This window comes from Hyperolius riggenbachi, chromosome 9, assembly GCF_040937935.1.
Source record: "Hyperolius riggenbachi isolate aHypRig1 chromosome 9, aHypRig1.pri, whole genome shotgun sequence".
Taxonomy (NCBI): Eukaryota; Metazoa; Chordata; class Amphibia; order Anura; family Hyperoliidae; genus Hyperolius; species Hyperolius riggenbachi.
In genome coordinates, this window is record NC_090654.1 from 150,948,663 (window position 1) to 150,972,553 (window position 23,891).

General features: G+C 44.8%; 1 protein-coding gene across 1 annotated transcript in view; it reads left to right on the top strand.

The window, feature by feature from the left end:
* The window catches only part of LOC137533574 (meiotic recombination protein DMC1/LIM15 homolog), a 603,524-nt gene that overhangs the window by 209,920 nt on the left and 369,713 nt on the right, over positions 1–23,891 (top strand). Inside the window, exon 4 of the mRNA XM_068254935.1 lies at positions 10,015–10,161. Within this exon, the coding sequence (XP_068111036.1) occupies positions 10,015–10,161 (147 nt within the window). The remainder of the gene's footprint in view (positions 1–10,014; positions 10,162–23,891) is intronic.

The following is a 23,891-nucleotide window of genomic DNA, read 5'->3' on the forward strand; positions in this document are numbered from 1 at the left end:
TTTATTGGAGATCTCAAATCTTTAACGTTCCGTGTTACAATATTGATACCCATTTTCCTTTTTTAATGAGGATGAAAAGTGTTCGGCTTGGAAGCTGGCTCTGGGTCTTCTGAAATATTAACTGTAAAGGACACTTCGATTTGCGCAACATATAATAATCTTATCATACATAGGGAAAGCTGTAATATCTGACCTTGAATAAAGAGTGATATCAGACCCACCCTAGCTCTCCCCTTTACCCCCACAAATCCCCTTAACTGTAAAATGCAATTGATGAGAAATTTGGGGAGGCAAATCACTGTCCCAAAGAGAATAAGAGTCCCGAAGATTATCATCTTTACACCCATTCGGCCTTCACTTCTTCCCTGTATAATCAGGAGATCCACGAACGTGTCAACAAAGTCGTTTCTCAAAAAGCGCCCCATAATGAATATAATCAAAATTTAAAGGTGTAAACGTAGCAACCCGACAGTACCTTTTGTAGTTGGTAAGTGGCATAATGTTTGGTGGAGTGGCATCTGGTGAATCCCGTAACCCAGAATTTTGAGGTGTCCAGGTTTCCTCTTCTGAAAGTTCCTGTCTTGGTGGGGTACGCTTAGGAGAGACTGCTGCAGCTTCAGGTTGAGAAAGAAAGTTCTCTGCATCTCCTGAGTCTTTAAAGATGTAGGTTTCACCATTTCTGCCTGTAATGCGCAGGGTGGCTGGATATCACGGCGCAAAACGTAAACCCCTTTTCACTAACTCAGGGCATACCATGTTAACCACTTAAGGACCACCCCCAGCCGATGGGCGGCGGCAAAGTCCGGGCCTAAACGACCGCAATACGCCCATCGGCATGGTTTTGCGGCGATCGCGTCATTCGTGACGCGATCAGCCGCCGGCGACTGGCCCCGCCCCCCTCGCGCTGTAACCCGCCGGCCGTTCGGAAGCGCCGGCGGGTTACTAGCACCCAGATCGCCGCACGGATAGTGTATAATAGGCTTTGTAATGTATACAAAGCCTATTATACTGGCTGCCTCCTGCCCTGGTGGTCCCAGTGTCCGAGGGACCACCAGGGCAGGCTGCAGCCACCTTAGTCTGCACCAAGCACACTGATCCTGCCCCCCCTTCCCTCTGATCGCCCACAGCACCCCTCAGACCCCCCCTGCCCACCCCCCAGACCCCTGTTTGCACCCAATCACCCCCCTGATCACCCATCAATCACTCCGTCACTATCTAAAAACGCAATTTTTTTTTTTAACCCTAAACTGCCCCCTGCTCCCTCCTGATCACCCCCCACCCCTCAGATTCTCCCCAGACCCCCCCTCCCTGTGTACTGTATGCATCTATCCCCCCTGATCACCTGTCAATCACCCATCAATCACCCCCTGTCACTGCCACCCATCAATCAGCCCCTAACCTGCCCCTTGCGGGCAATCTGATCACCCACCCACACCAATAGATCGCCCGCAGATCCGACATCAGATCACCTCCCAAGTGCAGTGTTTACATATGTTCTCTCCTCTAAACACCCACTAATTACCCATCAATCACCCCCTATCACCACCTGTCACTGTTACCCATCAGATCAGACCCTAATCTGCCCCTTGCGGGCACCCAATCACCCTCCTACACGCTCAGATTGCCCTCAGACCCCCCCCTTATCAATTCGCCAGTGCAATATTTACATCTGTTCTTCCCTGTAATAACCCACTGATCACCTGTCAATCACCTATCAATCACCCATCAATCACCCCCTGTCACTGCCACCCATCAATCAGCCCCTAACCTGCCCCTTGCGGGCAATCTGATCACCCACCGCCCGCAGATCCGATTTTAGATCACCTCCCAAGTGCACCTAGGCTGCAAAAAAGTGTCACACGTGTGGTATCGCCGTACTCAGGAGAAGTAGTATAATGTGTTATGTGGTGTTTTTTTACACATACCCATGCTGGGTGGGAGAAATCTCTCTGTAAATGGACAATTGTGTTTAAAAAAAATCAAAAATGTGTCATTTACAGAGATATTTCTCCCACCCAGCATGGTTATATGTAAAAATACACCACAAAACACATTATACTACTTCTCCTGAGTACGGCGATACCACATGTGTGACACATTTTTGCACCCTAACTGCGCTAAGGGGCCCAAAGTCCAATGAGTACCTTTAGGATTTCAAGGGTCATTTTGCGGCATTTGGTTTCCAGACTACTCCTCACGGTTTAGGGCCCCCTAAAATGCCAGGGCAGTATAGGAACACCACAAGTGACCCCATTTTAGAAAGAAGACACCCCAAGGTATTCTGTTAGGTGTATGATTAGTTCATAGAAGATTTTATTTTTTGTCACAAGTTAGCGGAAATTGATTTGTATTTTTTTTTTCACAAAGTGTCATTTTCCGCTAACTTGTGACAAAAAAAAATCTTCTATGAACTCACCATACTTCTAACAGAATACCTTGGGGTGTCTTCTTTCTAAAATGTGGTCACTTGTGGGGTTTAAAGGGATGAGTTGGCAACACTGGGGCTAATAAATTTTGCCACCTCCACTGCTATATCTCTAGAATCTCTCTTTCTCCAGGGCATGTCAATCTCTTCCTCCCCACTTTCCAAATCCCAGTCACCTGAGCAAGGACTCCTCTCAGTGCTTCTGCCACATTGTGGGCGTTTTGGCACAGTCTGTGTCCTGGAGGCCTGCAATGTCCCCTTGTGTGACGAGCGGGTGATATATTTCTCCATCCGGGGGGTAATCAGTCCTGGAGAGTGTCTGCCATCGGGGCGCCCAGCGGTCATGATGATTCAGCAGGTTACAGCGGTTAGTTTGGGCGAGCGAGATCGGAGCTCCGCTAACTCCGTCCGCTCATACAGGCGCCAGAACCGGAAGTGGTGTTCAGACTTTTAACCTTTGCATTCCTGCAGGCAGATTTGTAATTACAGAGGAGCAGACTCTGCTATCTGATCCAGATCTGCCCCTATCATTAGAGGAAGAGATCGGTTTGCAATATGAGGAAACCTCATCATTTGTGTCAATACATCAGACCGTGAATATGATAAGAGCTGCTCAATCAGCATGTTCTCTGGAATTCATACATATCAAACACTGTTGGTTTATCATCTTTTATAATAGAAAATTCCAGATCTCAGTTGCAGAATATGTCATAATTACAATTGACATCTTGGGACATCTACATTTTATCCCACTCAGTTTCAAAAAACTGCATTAAAACGGAATATAACACTGCATTTCAACTTTGCTCTAAAACATTATTTACAGCATATTATATGCAATCAGCATTTTTTTACTAGACCAGCATTGGAAGGGTTACACACAGAGCTTTAAAGTTCCGTGGAGAGAAATGCTGCCGCATCCGAAGTTTAGATACACACTTCAATGTAACATTCCACAATGTAACAAGGGTGGAATGTGACTCACTTTCTGACTGTGCATGAGCTCCCCGACACAGAGAGAGAGTGAGTCACATTCCTCACTTGTTACATTGTGTTTACTTAAATATATCTATCTAAACTTCGGCTGCTGCAGCTTTTCTCTCCACAGAACTTTAAAGCTCTGTGTGTATCCCTTCCAATGCTGGTCTAGTAAAAAAAAAATGCTGGTTGCATATAATATGCTGTAAATAATGTTTTAGAGCAAAGTTTAAATGCAGGGTTATATTCCGCTTTAATCAAAATATGGAATTATGATAGAAAACCTAAATTATTTTATAGGAATTAGAGGTGACATTAAATTAAAAATCCTGGTGGGTGAGGGACAGATGTGCCCCTCTGGAATCTCAGCTTCTTTTCATCTGTCAGGTGAAAGTGATTTATGAGCCCAAGACCTGTGCTGGCCCCTAAGTTCTTATCAGCTTCTGATTCATGTCTGTTCCTCCAGGTTCTGTTAGAGAGTATTTTTTGGGGAACATGACTTTGGGTATTTGTCACACCCTATATACAGGTACTTGCAAAACATAGCTTGTAAAGTGGGGATTAACCTAAGTGTTAAGCCGCTCAGGAGGTTTTTCAGCTTTAGAGTCCCCAGGAATAATTCAACTGATTGCCTGGCTGTAAAAGCTTTAGCTAGCACTAGGTTAGCTAGTATAGGTAGCCGGCACCCCCGTTCGCCCCCTGTTCCTTGCCAGTTAACACATTACCCCGGACAGCTCCGGTCTCTCTATGGGGAGGAATGGGTCTGTGCATGACGTCGGTGACGTCATGACATCATGTACGATCCTCCCCATAGAGAAGAGCAGAACTGTGCGGGGAGGCTGCGCCGATCGCTGGAGCCAGGCTGGGTAATGTATTAACTGGCTGGATCGGGGGTAATTGGGGGGTGCCGGCTACCTATACTAGCTAGCCTAGTGCTAGCTAAAGCTTTTACAGCCAGGCAATCAGTTGAATTAGTGCTGGGGGACCCCTGAGGAGAGCGAGCGGTATGCCCGCCACAGTGTCGGGCATACCGCTAAGGAGGTTACGTCAACTCTGGCAACTCATGATCGTGGTTTTGCAGTTCTCAGAATGGAATCAAGACTCCTCTGCTGTTGTGAGAGAAACTGAAGTTCACTCACCTTGAATCTAAGGGCCACCATTTATCCTTCCATCACCATTAGGTTGAGACACTACTCCACCTACTCTCTCATAGCTTCTATCTTGGCCATAGTAGAGGCCAGTATCATGGTAGTAAAAAGTAAGTCTCGTCCAGAGTAAAATGTGCTATAAAAGACTTTTCTCCTATGTTGCTGTCTCTTACAGTAGGTAGTAGTAATCTCACAGAACTGACAGTTTTTAGACTAGCCCATCGCTTCATAAGGTTTCTCAGGGTTTTGTTTATTTTCAAAGGCACTTGGTGAACATCAGTTTCTCAGTCCAACTGCCAGAATAGTATGCAAATGGGGGGGGGTTTATAGATCAATGTTTCTCAAAACTGTTAAAACTGTTTTGCAGACAACCTCACCTTGGCACAGGTGGGGTAATTAGTGTCTCTTCTAGGTGAATACCTTATAGCTGAGACACTAATTACAAGCATGTGGTTTTAAAGCAGTAATGCTATAGTGCACGGGGCACGTAAGGGTAATTTGGGTTTCCAAATTATTTATTTCTCCCTTTCAAGTTGCTATGACTCGAAAGGGATATAGTATTTAATGCTGGCAGGAATTTGAGCATAATACGTATGCACTAATTGCCCCACCTGTGCGTAGGTGAGGTTGCCTGCAAAACGTGCACCATTGGAGAGTCACGAGAAAGGTTTGAGAAACACTGTTATAGATCCTTTCCAGGGAGTGCTTACGTAAAGAATAAATTAACCAATTAGCATTCCTGGACGTGAGTTTCACGTCATGCTCTGTCCCTGCTTGCATTCCCAGACGTGAAACTCACGTCCTGCAGTCTAAGCAGCGCGATCCTCTCATTGGTGCATGTGAACAGAAGTTCACAGAACCAATGAGATTGTTTTTACTGTGAATGACAGCTGCCATAGCCAATGGCAGCTCTCATTCACACTGTGACAATGTAAACATTACATTGTTGCCACCTAAAGCTGCTGAAGCCTCAGATCTCTCGTTAGTGTGAGATCTGAGGTGGAGCAGCTTGTGTGCAGAGCTGTGTGAGCTGTGTGGATCCACTGTGAAAATAAATTATATTTGATTGCTGTTTTTAACCCCTTCCCAGCTTAACTATCCCTTGTGTGTTCAGTACACTGTACTGATCACACTGTACTAATCTAGCTGATCTAGCTGTCCTAGGCCCTTTTTATACTGCCCCCCTCCCCCCCCCCCCCCATTAGTGTTTTAGTTTTCTGACCCCTTATTGATCAGTTGATCGTCATCTGATCATCTGATCTTCTGATCTCATCTCTCTCCCCCTCACATCACCGTCCTCTCTTCTACTTCCATTCCCAGCACTTTCCTCATCCTCATTCATATAAAAAAAAAAAAATCTTTCTATCTATTATCTCTTTATCTTGTTCTGTACCCTATTTATAAAAAATGGCAAAGAGGCGATACACAGAACAGGAGATCGTTGCCTTGATGGAAATCAGCGGCAGCGACGAAGAATCTGACTGCGAATCTGACGGCGAAGAATGGCTGCCGGTTGAACATTCGGACCCGCTGTCAGACGGCGACTCCAGCTCTGATGAAGGTGAAGGGCCATCAGAGCAGACAAGAGTTGCTACTGTGCATCGTCCCTGCATCAGTTCCCAGTGGCAGCGACTCTGAGACACAGGCATCATCAGATCGCAGAGGAGGGAGCACAGCAGGCACTAGTGCTCCAGGGGCAGGCAGCCAGCAGCAAAGTCCTCAGGAACCCATGGACATTTTAGATGGCACTAGTGCTCCAGGGGCTAGCAGCCAGCAGCAAAGTCAGCAGGTACCACTGGACATGTCACACCTACTGTGGGTACCGCCAAACATGCAAGCACCCCAAATCCCTCCTTTCATTGCAAACAGTGGCTTAATGGTTGACATGACAGGGAATATGTCACCAGTCGATTTTTTCCAGCAATTCGTCAATGACGATTTTTTGCAATTTATTGTCGAGCAGACAAATTTGTATGCCTCTCAATTCATTGAGTCCCACCCCAGGTCCACTTATACATATATATATGGACACCAACAAACTTGTCGGAGTTGAAAGTGTTTCTAGGCCTAACTTTCAACATGGGGCTAACAAAAAAATCGCAGCTCGCAATGTACTGGAGTACAAATCCCATACACCACACCCCTCTGTACTCATCAACTATGCCAAAGCTGCGTTATCAGATGATTATGAGATTTCTGCATTTCAATGACAATAGTCAAAACAATAGTCCAGACAATGCAGGCAGAGACCGGCTTTTTAAATTAAGGCCGCTTATAAATCATCTGAATTTAAAATTCAGTGAAATTTGTGTGCCTGGAAGAGAAATTGCAATTGACGAATCTCTAATGCCATTTCATGGCCGGCTTGGATTCAAACAATTCATCCCCAGTAAACGAGCCAGGTATGGGGTAAAGCTCTATAAGCTTTGCGAAAGCGGATCAGGGTACACCTTTGCATTTCGCATCTATGAGGGGCGAGATAGCATGCTACAGTCAGAGGGGTGCCCAGCAGATATGGGAGCCAATGGAAAAATTGTGGTGGACCTCATGACCCCCTTACTATATAAGGGGTATCATCTATTTGTAGACAATTTCTACACCAGCTTGCCACTTTTTAAATTTCTTTTTTCGGCTGACACCGTTGCCTGTGGTACCATCAGGGCAAACCGAAAAGGCTTTCCGCAAGAAGTCCTGAAAAAAAATTTGAAAAAGGGGGAGACTTGTAGTCTGTGCAGCAATGAAGTCCTGGCACTAAAATACAAGGACAAAAAAGATGTGCTTATGCTTTCCACCATGCACACAGAGGGCACAGTGTTAGTGACGTCTCGCCGATCAGAGACTGTCAAGCCTATTGCGATTGATGACTACAACAAGCATATGGGAGCAGTGGATCTGTCCGACCAGATGTTGGCCCCATATTTGGTAGCTAGAAAAACTAAATCCTGGTACAAGAAGGTAGGGATTTATTTGCTACAAATGGCAATGTTCAACGCCCATGTGGCATACAGAAAAGCAGGCAATACCGGGTCATACCTGCAGTTCCAGGAACAGATCATTGCATCTTTCCTTTTTGGATCTGGCACAACACCAGTACGCAGTGACCAATCCCAGTGCAAAGACATAATCAGACTCTGCGACAGGCACTTTATGGAAGCACTTCCTCCTAATCCCCTGAAAAAATATCCTCAGAAGAGGTGCAAAGTGTGTGCCAAACATCAAATAAGAAAGGACACAAGATATTACTGTCCAGATTGTCCCTCCAACCCAGGCCTCTGCTTTACTCCGTGTTATAAAATATACCATATGGTCACCAATTATTAGAACCATGCCTATCTCCCCAAAAAAAATTTCTGTAGCCACCAGCTCTATTTGAAAAAAAAAAAAAAATCTTTTCCAAAAATAAAGAAAATAGACCAGGGGCAGCCTAAGGCATGTGTCATTAATTAAGGGCCACCATTCCCAGCGGGCCACCACATTATATTCTTATTTTTACAGTTGGTCATTGTTTATGACTGTATTTTGTTCATGTTTTTTTTTATGTTGCAGTTATACACATAAATGAATATCAAACAATAAAAAAAAAGTGTAAAAGAAAAGTAAAAAGACAAAAAAAGTAAAAAGAAAAAAAAAAAAAAAAGAGCTAGGCATTGCTGCTACCTCCACGTGGTGCCTGGTGGAAACAGCGAAAGGTGGCAAAATGCAGTGGATATTTCATTTCATTTTATATTTGATTTATCAGCACATAGTGGCTATGCAGTCTCTGCGGTGGATGTTGCCATTTGCCCTGCATAGGATACTATATTGACAATGGCGGATGAAGGGGCCACAAATTCTTTCTGCTGCTCCTGCACAGGCTGAATATAATGGTCAACTACATGATCATCTAGTAACAAAATAAGGCTTATGGCACATCAGTTTCATCGTGAGAAGCGGAACAATACATTTTCCAGTGTTTTATTTCAGAGGCACCTGTCACTTTAAAAATGCTTAGCGACAAACTGTCACCAACAGTCAAAAAAATATTTATTTTCTAACAAGTGGTCACACTTGTGCAATTTTCAGCAAAACCACAAAAATGTAACGGACACAATATACCCATCTTTGTATAGCCCTGGATCTCTACTTTTCAAAATGGTGGCACTTGTAGTACTTATTTTCTGTTCTGACACACATAGGACTCTGTGAAGGAAGCGTGACGCTATAAAAAGGAAAGCGAAAAAAATGCCCTTCAAAAATCCAAGTACGCAGGTCTCTTATAAAGGCCCACTACGTGGTCAGCTAGTAACAAAATAAGGCCTATGGCACATCATTTTCATCGTGAGAAGCTGAAGAATACATTTTCCAGTGTTTTATTTCAGTGGCACCTGTCACTTTCAAAATGCTTAGCGACAAACTGTCACCAACAGTCAAAAAAATATTTATTTTCTAACAAGTGGTCACACTTGTGCAATTTTCAGCAAAACCACAAAAATGTAACGGACACAATATACCCATCTTTGTATAGCCCTGGATCTCTACTCTTCCAAATGGTGGCACTTGTAGTACATATTTTCTGTTCTGACACACATAGGACTCTGTGAAGGAAGCCTGACGCTATAAAAAGGAAAGGAAAAAATACCCTTCAAAAATCCAAGTACGCAGGTCTCTTATAAAGGCCCACTACGTGGTCAGCTTTTAACAAAATAAGGCCTATGGCACATCATTTTAACCAGGAAGGGCCAAAGAACATTTTTTGAAGTGTTTTATATCAAAATCACTTGTCATGTGAAAATTAGGCAGGGTGAAAAGTGACAAAAATGTATATTTTCTGCTTTTACATCTGTTTTTCCTTGTCATATGCATATGAAATAAAATAATTGCTTGGAAACAATATTACTGAGAGAAAGCCTAGATTGTCCTGAAAAAAACACATGTTTCAATTAGATAGCATAAGTAATTAAAAAGTTATTACTGTATTAAAAGCAACACAGCTGAGTATCAAAATTGTTAGGAATCTGAAGGGGTTAAAAACCCAGGAATGCGAAGTGGTTAAATACCTAGAATACCCCATGAAGAAATGGACTAGTCAAAAGCCTGTCAGTTCTGTCAGGTTTCTACTAACTACTGTGAGGCTAGGTTCACAGTGGTCAGTTGCATAACACATGCGTTATAATGTGTGTGAACGGCAATGGAGACTGAACATAAACTTTAATACAAAGTCTACATGCAGCGAGTTAGAATAACACGATCAGTTACAACACAGTACTGTGAACAGGCCCATAGAATTGTATGGGCATTGAGTTGACATGCACAATTATTCTGCACCGCAACTTAGCACTGTGAACTAGGTCTAAGTGATGTTTGATAAACCTACTGTAAGTTATGTTTTAAAAACTTAAGTTGTTTAAGGCCAGCAGGGACTAAAAGAGATAAGGAAATTATCTGTATTTGTCATGCCTTTAATTCATTTTTTGTTTCTACTAGAATGTAGCAGACATTAAGAAGTTAAAATCTGTAGGGATATGCACTGTAAAAGGCATACAGATGACTACGAAAAGGGTTATGTGTAACATAAAAGGTCTCTCTGAAGCCAAAGTGGACAAAATCAAAGAAGCCGCCAACAAATTAATAGTAAGTTGCAAATCTTTAAAGAGACACTGAAGCGAAAAAAAAATTATGATATCATGAATTGGTTGTGTAGTAGGGGTAAAGAACATTGGTAGCAAAAAAAATATTCTCATATTTTCATTTTCAGTTATACAGCTTTTTTTTATAACATTGCATCATTCTTATTTATATTTAATATTTGCAGTTTACACATTACTCAGCATTCTAAAAGTTTTTGCAAAACAGACAGTGAACTTTTGACCTGCCCTGAACTGTTTTCTGCAAAAGAAAAACACAATACAGCTGAGATAACCTAATCACAAGTCAGAGCTCTCCAGCACTTGCATAGATAACAACTGGAGTTTCTTAACTCTTCCTGTACTGAAACAAATATTAGACTTATGTCTCTGCTCCTAATGCTTTATTTCTTAGCTCTACTACACAACCAATTCATTATATCATAATTTTTTTTCGCTACAGTGTCTCTTTAAGCAGTGCTCTTAACAATATGTTTTTCAGTTATCTGCATTTAAAAAAATAAATATACCTTCCAGTACCAGATAGTTCTGGCCCCTCAAAGTGGAACTAAACTCAGAACTTCCTCTCTGCTCTAAAATATTAGCCACAGCATGATGACCTATATAAAAAAAAACCTCTACGTTACAATTTATGTAACGCTTAAAAAAACGAAATGTTACTAGGGTTCACTTCTGCAGGGAGCACTGAAAGGGTTAAAGGAAATTTTAAGTGAAATGTAATGTGGGAAGTTACTGGTACTTTGCCTGGAGTCCCCTGAAGTCGTCCTGACCCCTCGTTTTCATTCCGGGCTGCTCTGTTCTTCCGCTCCCCTTTTGAATGCTGCCTCCTCCATCACGCTCCCATTGAAGGGGGGGTCAGTACTTGCACAGTAAGTAAATATTGCTATTGCACATGCGCAGTACGATCTTGGCGATGGAAGTGCAATCGAGTAGGCACGTGGATGGCCACTGGCTGAGTCATCCAGCTTTCAGAGGTGGACAGGGGAGGAACAGGGCAGCATGGAATGGCAGCTAGGGACCAAGAGGACTTAAGGAGACTGGAAGAAGACCCCGGTAAGTAACTGTCCACATTAACCACTTAAGGACTGCAGTCATAAAACCCCTGAAGGACCAGACACTCTTTTTTTCCATTCAGACCACTGCAGCTTTAACGGTTTATTGCTCGGTCATACAACCTACCACCTAAATTAACTTTACCTCCTTTTCTTGTCACTAATACAGCTTTGTTTTGGTGCTATTTGATTGCTGCTGTGATTTTTAGTTTTTATTATATCCGTCTAAAAAAACATGAATTTTGTCAAAAAATATGATTTTTTTTTTACTTTCTGTGCTGACATTTTTCAAATAAAGTAAAATTTCTATATACATTTTTGTCTAAATTTATTGCGCTACATGTCTTTGATAAGAAAAAAAAACAATAGGTGTATATTGTTTATTGGTTTGGGTAAAAGTTATAGTGTTTACACACTATGGTGCAAAAAGTGAATTTTCCCATTTTGAAGCATCTCTGACTTTTCTGAGCACCTGTCAGGTTTCATGAGGTGCTAGAATTCCAGGATAGTATAAATACCCCCCAAATGACCCCATCTGGGAAAGAAGGCATCCCAAAGTATTCACTAAGAGGCATGGTGAGTTCATAGCAGATTTTATTTTTTGTCACAAGTTAGCGGAAAATTACACTTTTGTGACAAAAAAATAAGTAAAAAAAACTTTCCATTTCTGCTAACTTGTGACAAACAAAAAAGAAATCTGCCACGGACTCACCATGCCCCTCTTTGAATACTTTGGGATGTCTACTTTCTAAAATGGGGTCATTTGTGGGGTGTGTTTACTGTCCTGGCATTTTGGGGGGTGCTAAATTGTAAGCACCCCTGTAAAGCCTAAAGGTGCTCATAGGACTTTGGGCCCCTTAGCGCACCTAGGCTGCACAAAAGTGTCACACATGTGGTATCGCCATACTCAGGAGAAATAGTATAATGTGTTTTGGGGTGTATTTTTACACATACCCATGCTGGGTGGGAGAAATATCTCTGTAAATGAGATTTTTTTGATTTTTTTACATACAATTGTCCATTTACAGAGATATTTCTCCCACCCAGCATGGGTATGTGTAAAAATACACCCCAAAACACATTATACTACTTCTCCTGAGTACGTCGATACCACATGTGTGACACTTTTTTGAAGCCTAGGTGCGCTAAGGTGCCCAACGTCCTATGAATACCTTTAGGATTTCACAGGTCATTTTGAGGCATTTGGTTTCTAGACTACTCCTCACGGTTTAGGCCCCCTAAAATTCCAGGGCAGTATAGGAACCCCACAAGTGACCCAATTTTAGAAAAAAGACACCCCAAGGTATTCCGTTAGTAGTATGGTGAGTTCATAGAAGATTTAATTTTTTTGTCACAAATTAGCGGAAATTGATTTTTTTTGTTTTTTTTCACAAAGTGTCATTTTCCACCAACTTGTGACAAAAATTAAAATCTTCTATGAACTCACCATACACCTAACGGAATACCTTGGGGTGTCTTCTTTCTAAAATGGGGTCACTTGTGGGGTTCCTATACTGCCCTGGCATTTTAGGGGTCCAAAACCGTGAGGAGTAGTCTGTAAACCAAATGCCTCAAAATGACTGTTCAGGGGTATAAGCATCTGCAAATTTTGATGACAGGTGGTCTATGAGGGGCCGAATTTTGTGGAACCGGTCATAAGCAGGGTGGCCTCTTAGATGACAGGTTGTATTAGCACTGAAGTGCAGGAAGCGCAGGATGTTCTCAAATCGTGACCTGGACATGGCAGCAGAGAACATGGGCATGTGATGTATTGGGTGCATAGACCAATAAGACCGCAATACATTCTTTTTTTACTAGACCCAGGTTAAGGAGAAGGCCCCAAAAAAATGTTACGTTCCGAAACTTGGAGGGGATTCCACCGAAAAGGCTGGGCATAGTAGCTTCTTGGATTGGTGGTTTCGTATTGTGTGGCATAACGGTTGGTCTCAGCCACAATTCGTACTAGCAGTGATCAGGAAAAAAAAATTCTGTCACTGCGGTGGGGCGGGTGAGGGTTTGGCCGGGTGATCAGAAGCCCGCAGGGGGCAGATTAGGGCCTGATCTGATGGATAGGCATGCTAGGGGGAGACAGGTGGTGACAGGAGGTGATTGATGGGTGTCTCAGGGGGTGATTAGAGGGGAGAATAGATGCAATCAATGCACTGGGGAGGTGATCGGAAGGGGGTCTGAGGGGGATCTGAGGGTTTGGCCGAGTGATCAGGAGCCCACACGGGGCAAATTAGGGCCTGATCTGATGGGTACGTGTGCTAGGGGGTGACAGGAGGTGATTGATGGGTGTCTCAGGGTGTGAATAGAGGGGGGAATAGATGCAAGCAATGCACTGGGGGGGGGGGGATCGGAAGGGGGTCTGAGGGCGATCTGAGGGTGTGGGCGGGTCATTGGGTGCCCGCAAGGGGCAGATGAGGGTCTGATCTGATGGGTATTGTTATAAACTGTTCTTATCACCTTGCTTCGACACCATCGTCTCACAGACTGTGAGATCACTTGACTCTCCACACAGCAAACAGGAAATAGACTTTCTCAGGCTTCTCCAATGTTTCCGTTATTTATTCAAGTCACAGAAAGACAGATAGATACAGTCATCATATCCTAGCTATGCAAATCTTCATGTTGCTCGTGATTAGACTCCCTACCGAAGTCTATCAGGTACCTTCTTCCTACCTACGTTACACTAAACTACCTATGTACATAGCATACATTATATCAGCTTACATAAAGGAAGAACATGCTTAGAGAAATAATTGGGTTCCAGTCAGTATTGCGAGCTAGTGAGGAAGGAAGAAGCAGAAGTGCCCTCTCCATCGCTCGCTCCAGATTTAATACCGACTAGGAAAGAGTTAAATCTGACATCATCTTCGCCACCCCCTATATCAGTCTATTGGTGGACCCACTCGTGGCGTCATCATACCCGCCTACTTGATTAATAATCAATGAGACATTTGACATACATGCAGGAATGTGAATATTTACAAAACATGACTGATGTTTATTGTTCCAGGCCCAGGTCAGGGAGACCTGCGGCCTTGTTCAGAACAGCTTCTTGGTATGTTCTAGTTCTGCTGACAGAACTGCAGATTTTCTCTCTTCAGAGAAAATCCCCTTAAAGGGCAGGTCTGCTCATCAAGCCTTTTTGACTAACTCAGTCCAAATAACTGAGGCCTACTTAAATTATAACAATCCCCCCTAAAACGGCTTGACCCGCAGATCCCAGCGTCTGAACCTCCCAGTACCTGGTTTCTTTCGTTTATGTTTCACTTTTCGATGTTCGTGCTCACACAACTTCTCTGCTCTCGGTGGTTACCCCTCGAAGAGAGAGAGCAAGACCTCTTGGTCTTCCTGTAACCAGGCTCTCTGGGGAAGCCCTACTTCTAAATCCCTCAACACCACCTGCTCAGCATTTGCGTCACTTGCGTATCACTCACAAACTTGCATGACCACAGAAAAGTGAAACTCGTTTGTTTGTTACTCGATGGAGCAGTGCCAGGTGCCTTCTAAAAGAGCGCCTTTATACAATCCGCTCCATCACAGGTACTACTAAACCTATACCCGTAACCCTGTAGATCCCTTAATTTAAACTATTGGTTCAGTAGATTGTTTGAGGCACCAATCTCTGGACCAGGTTAATTTATTTTACGTAATTTTAACCCGCAACCTCACCTGGACAATGATGCCTAAAGTTGTCATCCCCATCCAGACGACCAGTGGGTGTAGAAAGAACTTTGGAACTGCAGATGCCCCGTCCGAGTGTCCCTGGAACATCACCGGAACCTTTGTCCACCAGGGCAGACTGGAACTCACCTGCTCATTTTTGTGTTCTACCTCGTTAAGATCACCTGTATCATGGTGAAATCTTACCTCTAACTTAGTGTACTGTTTGTTTAACCTTTGTAACAAAATGTGGTCGTCTTGGATCAAACCCTGTTCCCCTTTGTCCCATGTCGGGTTCTCTTTCAGGACGGGAACTACCCGTGAAACTTTGACATTTAGAGTTCTCTTAACAATTTGAGAAACAACGTCATCAAACCTGGATGACAGGATCCATATGGGATCTCCACTCACACAATATGTTCCCCTTGGAAACTCCCCCTTATCGGAACAATTATGAGAATATACCTTGAATGTATCACTAGACCTTATGTTAAAAAACCAAACCTTTCCTTCAGCCACCGGAACTATCGGTTGGGCTTCAGGGTGGATCTTTTGAATGGTAGCCTCGCATTCTGCGTTATTGAGCCTGCAGGCTTCTTCACTAAATTTGACTTGCCCCGGCCAACGCAGGTACTTCTGCAAGAATTGCCCACATGAGGACAACTCTACTTGCTTCACCTCCCCGTCTAGCACCAAAAAAGGTTGACCTCTCAGGTCCTGGTGTAAGACACGGGTTGAGGTGGGAACTAAGGAAGTAGCGGTGCCTAAAGGAATGTTGCACCGCTTTCATTTGTTCACCCAAACATCTCGAAGCTGCCATGCAAAAGATCCTTCTCCAGAAAAATTAATATACCTCCCCTTGTCCAATCTCTCGCTGACAAAATATGTCCCCAGCTGTCCTGATTGGACCTCTTCCCCCCTTACGTCCTGAGGCACAATATGTACCTGAGGTCGGGAAGACTGTACTCTCTGCAATCTTTCGATTAAGAGTACCTCTTCACTTACCCAACTATCATGAGGATAAGCTGCTGCATATGGACTGTGTAATATCGTCCCCTGTTGTGACCCGTGTGGTGTGAATGGTGTTCCCTGTGTGGGCTTTCCCTCCCCCGGGACCGCTCTCCCCACCCTCTTTGTCACCTGGAAATGTGGCTTGATCTCGATTGTTACTTCTTGTTTCGAGAACCACCCACCCTTGGCTTTCCAGCCTTTACGTGTGTATAGTTGTTTCAGAGGCACTCTCTGTTGGTAGCTCCAGAGTGTGATGTGGTCCCCTGCGTCTCTCTGGTAAGAGAATTGACGCCTCCTGCTCGTTCCTCTCCAATCTGGACCCATCTCACTCTGCATAACCAAGACAAGGTACCCCTGAATCACACACTCCACCTTTTGCATGTACCCATTGTACTGCAATGTACCTTTTAACAAACCTTTGGATCGGTGCATCGATTCTGGGAGTGTGGCATTCAATAGCAGATTTACACTGCCATTAAATTCCCACTGCCCGCACACTTGACCCTTCAGACCTTTCACCCACCTTGTGCCATGAAATTTGCTTTCTCCTGGCACAAGTGCTCTTTTCCTCCGTCCCTGCATGGTCCGTCTGTGCCAAGCGGAGGGAGGTGTGAAAGGATTAGTACCTTTGTCACCAAACATTAACATGCTTGGGCCTTGCATTCTCATTAACCCCTTATTATACATGAGAATGTCCTCTCTTCGTTCTCCTAGGACGAAATGGCAACCTAGGATCACCATCAGCACGGTACTCCTCATTATAAAAGCACCACCTTGGGAAAGAAAAACATTAGCAATTTGCACTATGCTTTGCTCAGACAGTTTTTTTAGACGTTTTCCGATCTCAGGAATCTCGTGTTTTAGTCTCTTTCCCATTTCAGGAATCTCGTGTTTTAGTCTCTTTCCAATCTCAGGAATCTCGTGTTTTAGTCTCTTTCCAATCTCAGGAATCTCGCTGTTCTCCAAGCTTAGATTGGCATCTGGAACCTTTCGCGTATCCGACTGACATCTCCAGCTTTGCTGCCAGCACGGCATCTGTCTCAAATCCATATTGCCAAACACCTGAAATCGAAATACAAACAAATCAATTCTTATTAATGATTTGGGATTCGCCCTGCGGCTTGTACTCTTTACACTTTAAATTGATCAATATATATCGTAATTGATCTCGTTGCTTTATGGTTCTCATGAACTCTGTTTACTCTTATTGGTAGATTGGAGTTAAACTTCACCCCCCTACCTCAGTACTATCCTCAGTACTTACTAGTTTAAAATATGCTCCCGCGGACTTCACCTTTGGAAGCTCTCACCTCATTGCAGCTCACTCCACATCCCCCCCTATCTGTCCATGCGCGGCCGTCGCATGCACAGATTACGGATGCCACACCTGTTGCTGCTTTGCAGGTGAGCCTGCAATGCTCTTACTCATTATCGCATTTACTTATCTAGAACTTCATTGCGATACCAGCTCTGCTAGAAGTTCTGTGTGTTGTACCCTCTGATCAATGTTTGCCGTGCCACCACCTAAACTACCAAAAAATTGCTGCCTCCCTGTCGGAAGGAGCACTTTGCACTTAAACTACACAGGGTGCAGGGCTAAGCATACCAGCGCCACATGCCTGTATGCAGATCCCTGAATGCCCACTTGGTAGGTAGTCACATGGCAAACACCGTACTGATACACTGTCACTCTGTAAACGGCAATTCTATCATCTGTATAATTGCCCCATGACCTGCTGTCAGTCCTTGTTCTTTGTGCTACAATTGATAAGAGCTGGAAAAAACATATTTGACCAATCAGTGGACGAAAAAAAACCCGCACAAAAAAAACAGCCCCAGCCCAGCATAGACCTCTCAGTCCAGCTCTGGCCCTGTCCACGACAAAAACCGGAAACCCGGATTGGTCAACTCCCTTTTTTTCCAACTCCGGCACCCCCCCTGATGCGCTGTCCCCCTTTCCTTCTATTGGGAACTCATGCTGCACCACCCATTAAGGTGCCCCACTTACAGGAATAATCCCATAAGCAACACAGTACAGACCCATTTCTGATCTGTACTGCTACGTGTGTCCCTGCACCCAGCTGGGAAACACTTCCTATTCTGGCATTCCTTTCCATGGACCCAGGGAAAAGCTCTGGGGAAATACTTTGAGAACCGAGACACACAGGAGAATGTCTCTGTATTTCTACCCCCCTCCCTTTCAGCTGCTCTGCCCGGAGCCGCGAGCACAGCCTGACGTGACGTGGATCCCCTAGCCCCTCCTCCCCCCTGCCATGACGTGTGGGGGCCATGACTCTCGGGGGCGGGCTCTCTCCACTGCCACCATTTTGAGTCCTGGACTGCCAGCCAAGATGGCTGCTCCCATAGCAGCCTCTCGTTCCTATAACCTTAGGAGAGAAAACAAAACTCAGACAGAACAAACATTTGTTATGCATAGTTACACACAGCATCTATACATTTTACCGAGAGTTTCCGCTACCTATACTCTCTGGGATGCTTGCCAAACTTGAGACCAACCGCGTCACAGCTGCAATGCTAAATATTTTACATCGTAGCATCACCCAGGGACGTAGACCTCTCTCCCCTCACAAATCATCTGCAGCATAACACAGAACTATTCAAGCGTGCAGCGTATCTCTAAACCATATTAACAGCTAGTACTTCTGAGACGCACATTTATCAGTCTGACATGACTACAACATTAAACCTATATAACTTTTAGCGGCGCTGACTGGAACTAGATAAGCTTGCACCTCTCACTACACTCCTCTCTATCACCTCTCCCTCCCATCCAGTACTAACAGAAGCACCGCTGGCTTATCTCCTGCTGCGGGGGACCCCCCCTTTTTTTCCCAGCCTCTGTAGAGACGGGGAGAGAAGAGAAGAGAAAAAAAAAACCCAATCGACTTCTTTCCAGCAAAAACATGCCTGAGACAAATGCAGAGATAACCACTACGTAAATATACATGCTTGAATCCGAAGAAAAAAAAACAAGCACCTAAACTCTGAAAGCAGCCTCCCCCCTCCCACCACGCGCGAGAGAGAAAAGAAGCCCGCAGCCACCATGCTGCAATTAACACAGAATGTACACATTAACACATTAACCTCTCCTTATTATAACACCAAATACAGATAACGCCATACAACAACGTAAACAAACTTGCCTGAGCAGCAGATTCTTGGCACTTCATCAGCATTCCCGCAACTACACCTGCGAAACTTCCATGGACTCCGGAACCTTCTGAGCGTTTAAACACCGTCCCCACACTGGACTGGCTCAGTGGTTCTACATCTCCCACAGCGAGTTGCAAGCTGGCCTCGGAGTGTCCCGTCTGACCCATATTTCGGCTAGTGGCTACAGTGCACAATGCAGTCACAGTCTAACGTCCAAGAGTTTCGCCGCTGATTCTCGAATTGCCGCCGTGTGCTTGGCTCCCGCACACTCCCACTTATCAGTATCAGCTTGATAAGCTTTACCGTCTGCGTCCGTCTATTCCGCTTGTTTTGCTGTGGAATATCTTGAAAACTTCTTTCTTCGTCCCCGGCCCCGTCTGCCTGTTTTGCTAGGCAGGGAAGGATTTCAGGCACCACTGTTATAAACTGTTCTTATCACCTTGCTTCGACACCATCGTCTCACAGACTGTGAGATCACTTGACTCTCCACACAGCAAACAGGAAATAGACTTTATCAGGCTTCTCCAATGTTTCCGTTATTTATTCAAGTCACAGAAAGACAGATAGATACAGTCATCATATCCTAGCTATGCAAATCTTCATGTTGCTCGTGATTAGACTCCCTACCGAAGTCTATCAGGTACCTTCTTCCTACCTACGTTACACTAAACTACCTATGTACATAGCATACATTATATCAGCTTACATAAAGGAAGAACATGCTTAGAGAAATAATTGGGTTCCAGTCAGTATTGCGAGCTAGTGAGGAAGGAAGAAGCAGAAGTGCCCTCTCCATCGCTCGCTCCAGATTTAATACCGACTAGGAAAGAGTTAAATCTGACATCATCTTCGCCACCCCCTATATCAGTCTATTGGTGGACCCACTCGTGGCGTCATCATACCCGCCTACTTGATTAATAATCAATGAGACATTTGACATACATGCAGGAATGTGAATATTTACAAAACATGACTGATGTTTATTGTTCCAGGCCCAGGTCAGGGAGACCTGCGGCCTTGTTCAGAACAGCTTCTAGGTATGTTCTAGTTCTGCTGACAGGACTGCAGATTTTCTCTCTTCAGAGAAAATCCCCTTAAAGGGCAGGTCTGCTCATCAAGCCTTTTTGACTAACTCAGTCCAAATAACTGAGGCCTACTTAAATTATAACAGGTATCATGGGTAGCAGTGACAGGGAGTGATTGATGGGTGATCAGTGGGTGATTAGAGGGGAGAACAGATGTAAATAATGCACTGGGGAGGTGATCAGAGGGGGTCTGGGGGGCTATCTGAGGGTGTGGGCGGGTGATTGGTTGCCCGCAAGGGGCAGACTAGGGTCTAGACTGTGATGAGTAGCAGTGACAGGGGGTGACGGGGTGATTGATAGGTGATCAGTAGGTGATTACAGAGGAGAATATATGCAAGCAATGCACTGGCGAGTTGATCAGACGGGGTCTGGGGGGGTATCTGATGGTTTAGGCGGGTGATTGGTTGCCCGCAAGGGGCAGATTAGGGTCTGATCTGATGGGTAGCAGTGACAGGTGGTGACAGGGGGTGACGGGGGGATTGATAGGTTATCAGTAGGTGATTACAGAGGAGACTATATGCAAGCAATGCACTGGCGAGTTGATCAAAAGGGTGGGCGGGTGATTGGGTGCCCGCAAGGGGCAGATTAGGGTCTGATCTGATGGGTAGCAGTGACAGGGGGTGACTGGGTGATTGATAGGTAATCAGTAGGTGATTACAGGGGAGAATATATACAAGCAGTGCACTGGCGAGTTGATCAGAGGGGGTCTGGCGGGCTATTTGAGGGTGTGGTGGGTGATTGGATGCCTGCAAGGGGTAGATTAGGGTCTGATCTGATGGGTAGCAGTGACAGGTGGTGACGGAGTGTTTGATGGGTGATCACTGGGTGACTAGAGGGGAGAGCAGATTTAAACAATGCACTTTCGGAGGTGATCTGAGGGTGGGTCTGTGGGCAATCTGAGGGTGTGGGCGGGTGATCAGGTGCCCACAAGGGGCAGGTTAGGGTCTGAGCTGATGGGTGGCAGTGACAGGGGGTGATTGATTTGTGATTGACAGGTGATCAGTGGGTGATTACAGGGGAGAATAGATGTATACAGTACACGGGGGGGTCTGGGGAGGATCTGAGGGTGTGGGGGGGGTGATCAGGAGCCCCCAGGGGGCAGTTTAGGACCTAATCTAAAAAATAGCGTTGACAGATAGTGACGGGGAGTGATTGATGGGTGATTAGGGAGGTGATTGGGTGCAAACAGGGGTCTGGGGGGTGGGCAGGGGGAGGTCTGAGGGGTGCTGTGGGCGATCAGGGGGCAGGGGGGGCCAGATCAGTGTGTTTGGGTGCAGACAGGGAGGGCTGCAGCCTGCCCTGGTGGTCCCTCGAACACTGGGACCACCAGGGCAGGAGGCAGCCTGTATAATACGCTTTGTATACATTACAAAGCGTATTATACGCTTGCATTGCGGCAATCCAGGGGTTAACAACCCGCCGGCGCTTCCGAATGGCCGGCGGGTTGACGTCGCGGTTGGGCGGAGTCGGCGGATGTGCACGTATCACAGCGCGCGATCCCCGGCCAGCTAGAGTCCCAGGACTTTGCTATGTGTGGTCGGCAAGTGGTTAAATTTAACTTAACACTGCCTTCAGGGGAGCCTCTAGCCCCTTTGCCACTCCAGGCAAGAAAACCTGTGGCACCCCCAAGCTTGAATTCAGACACTATATTTTCCTACATCCCAAAACATACTAATAGGTCAAATGGTTTCTACCAAAACAATCCTATGGTAGGATATTAGGCTATGACTATGGTAGGATTAGATTGTGAGCTCCTCTGAGCACAGTCAGAACATGACTATGTAATCTGTAAAGTGCTGCAGAAGATGTCAGTGCTATATAAAAACATAATAATAATATGATAGGACTTTAGACTATGACTATGGTAGGGATTAGATTGTGGGCTCCTCTGAGGACAGTCAGTGACATGACTATGTGCTCTGTAAAGTGTTGCAGAAGATGTGATGCCAGGGCTATATAAATACAGTGGAATGCGAAAGTTTGGGCAACATTGTTAATCAACATGATTTTCCTGGATAAAAATCGTTGGTTGTTATGATACAAAATGTCAGTTAAACATATCATATAGGAGACACACACAGTGATATTTGAGAAGTGAAATGAACAGGGGTGCTCGGATACTCCTTTTAAAATCCAAATTAATTTAGATCCGTATACCCAGATATCCGGATCCGAATCGGATATCCGAATCCGAACTTTTTGGTATCCGAGTAAACTCAGATATCCGAACCCAATATCCTGGATATCCGGACGGATTCGGATATCCGGATAGAAAACCGGAAGTGACCTGAAAATGGCTTAAAATGCTTCCAAAAGTCTTTCGGAGGTCTCTCTCTCTCTCTCTCTCTCTCTCTCTCTCTCTCTCTCTCCCCCTCCCTCCCTCGGCCTGGATGTCTTCGAAAGGGATCTTTGCCATTGAAAGTGATTTTGGCTTCTGCTCGGCTATCTGAACTAACTATCCGCCCGCATTTCGCATTTCAGATGTGAAATCCGAGTTTGCTCTGATCGTCTATTCGGATTTTAAAAAATATCCAAATTGCTATTCAAAGTTCGGATAGTGGAACAAGTTCGGATTATCTGGATAGTTCAGATATCCGAAATCTTGCTGAGATGTTTCCTGTAGGTTCCAAAGAGAGTCTGGATTCTGGTTGAAGGTATTTTGGACCATTCCTCTTTACAAAACATCTCTAGTTAATTCAGGTTTGATGGCATTCGAGCATGGACAGCTTTCAATTATATTCAGGTCTGGGGACTGAGATGGCCATTCCAGAACGTTGTACTTGTTCCTCTGCATAAATGATTTAGTGGATTTTGAGCAGTGTTTAGGGTCATTGTCTTGTTGAAAGATCCAGCCCCGGCGCAGCTTCAGCTTTGTCACTGATTCCTGGACATTGGTCTTCAGAATCTGCTGATACTGAGTGGAATCCATGCATCCCTCAACTTTGACAAGATTCCCAGTCCCTGCACTGTCCGCACAGCTCCAAAGCATGATGGAACTACCACCATATTTTACTGTAGGTAGCAGGTGTTTTTCTTGGAATACTGTGTTCTTTTTCCTCTATGCATAATGCCCCTTGTTATGCCCAAATAACTCAATTTCAGTTTCATCAGTCCACAGCACCTTTTTCCAAAATGAAGCTGACTTGTCCAAATTTGCTTTAGCATACCTCAAGCGGCTCTGTTTGTGCTGCTGTGGATGGAGAAAAGGCTTCCTCTCCATCACTCTCGCATAAAGCATCTCCTTGCGTAAAGTGAGCCGAATGGTTGAACAATGCACAGTGACTCCATCTGCATCAAGATGATGTTGTAGGTCTTTGGTGCTGGTCTGTGGGTTGACTCTGACTGTTCTCACCATTCATCGCTTCTGTCTATCCGAGATTTTTCTTGGTCTTCTTGGTTACTTCGAGACTTAACTTGAACTGAGCCTGTGGTCTTCCATTTCCTCAATATGTTCCTTACTGTGGAAACAGACAGCTGACATCTCTGAGACAGCTTTCTGTATCCTTCCCCTAAACCATGATGATGAACAATCTTTGTCTTCAGGTCATTTGAGAGTTGTTTTGAGACCCCCATGCTGCTACTCTTCAGAGAAAATTAAAAGATAAGGGAAACTTACAAATGACCCCCTTAACCACTCCACCTCAAAGGGTTTTTCCCCTTAAAAAAACAGAGCAATTTTCACCTGTCAGCGCTCCTTCCATTCATTCACCTATAACTTTATTACT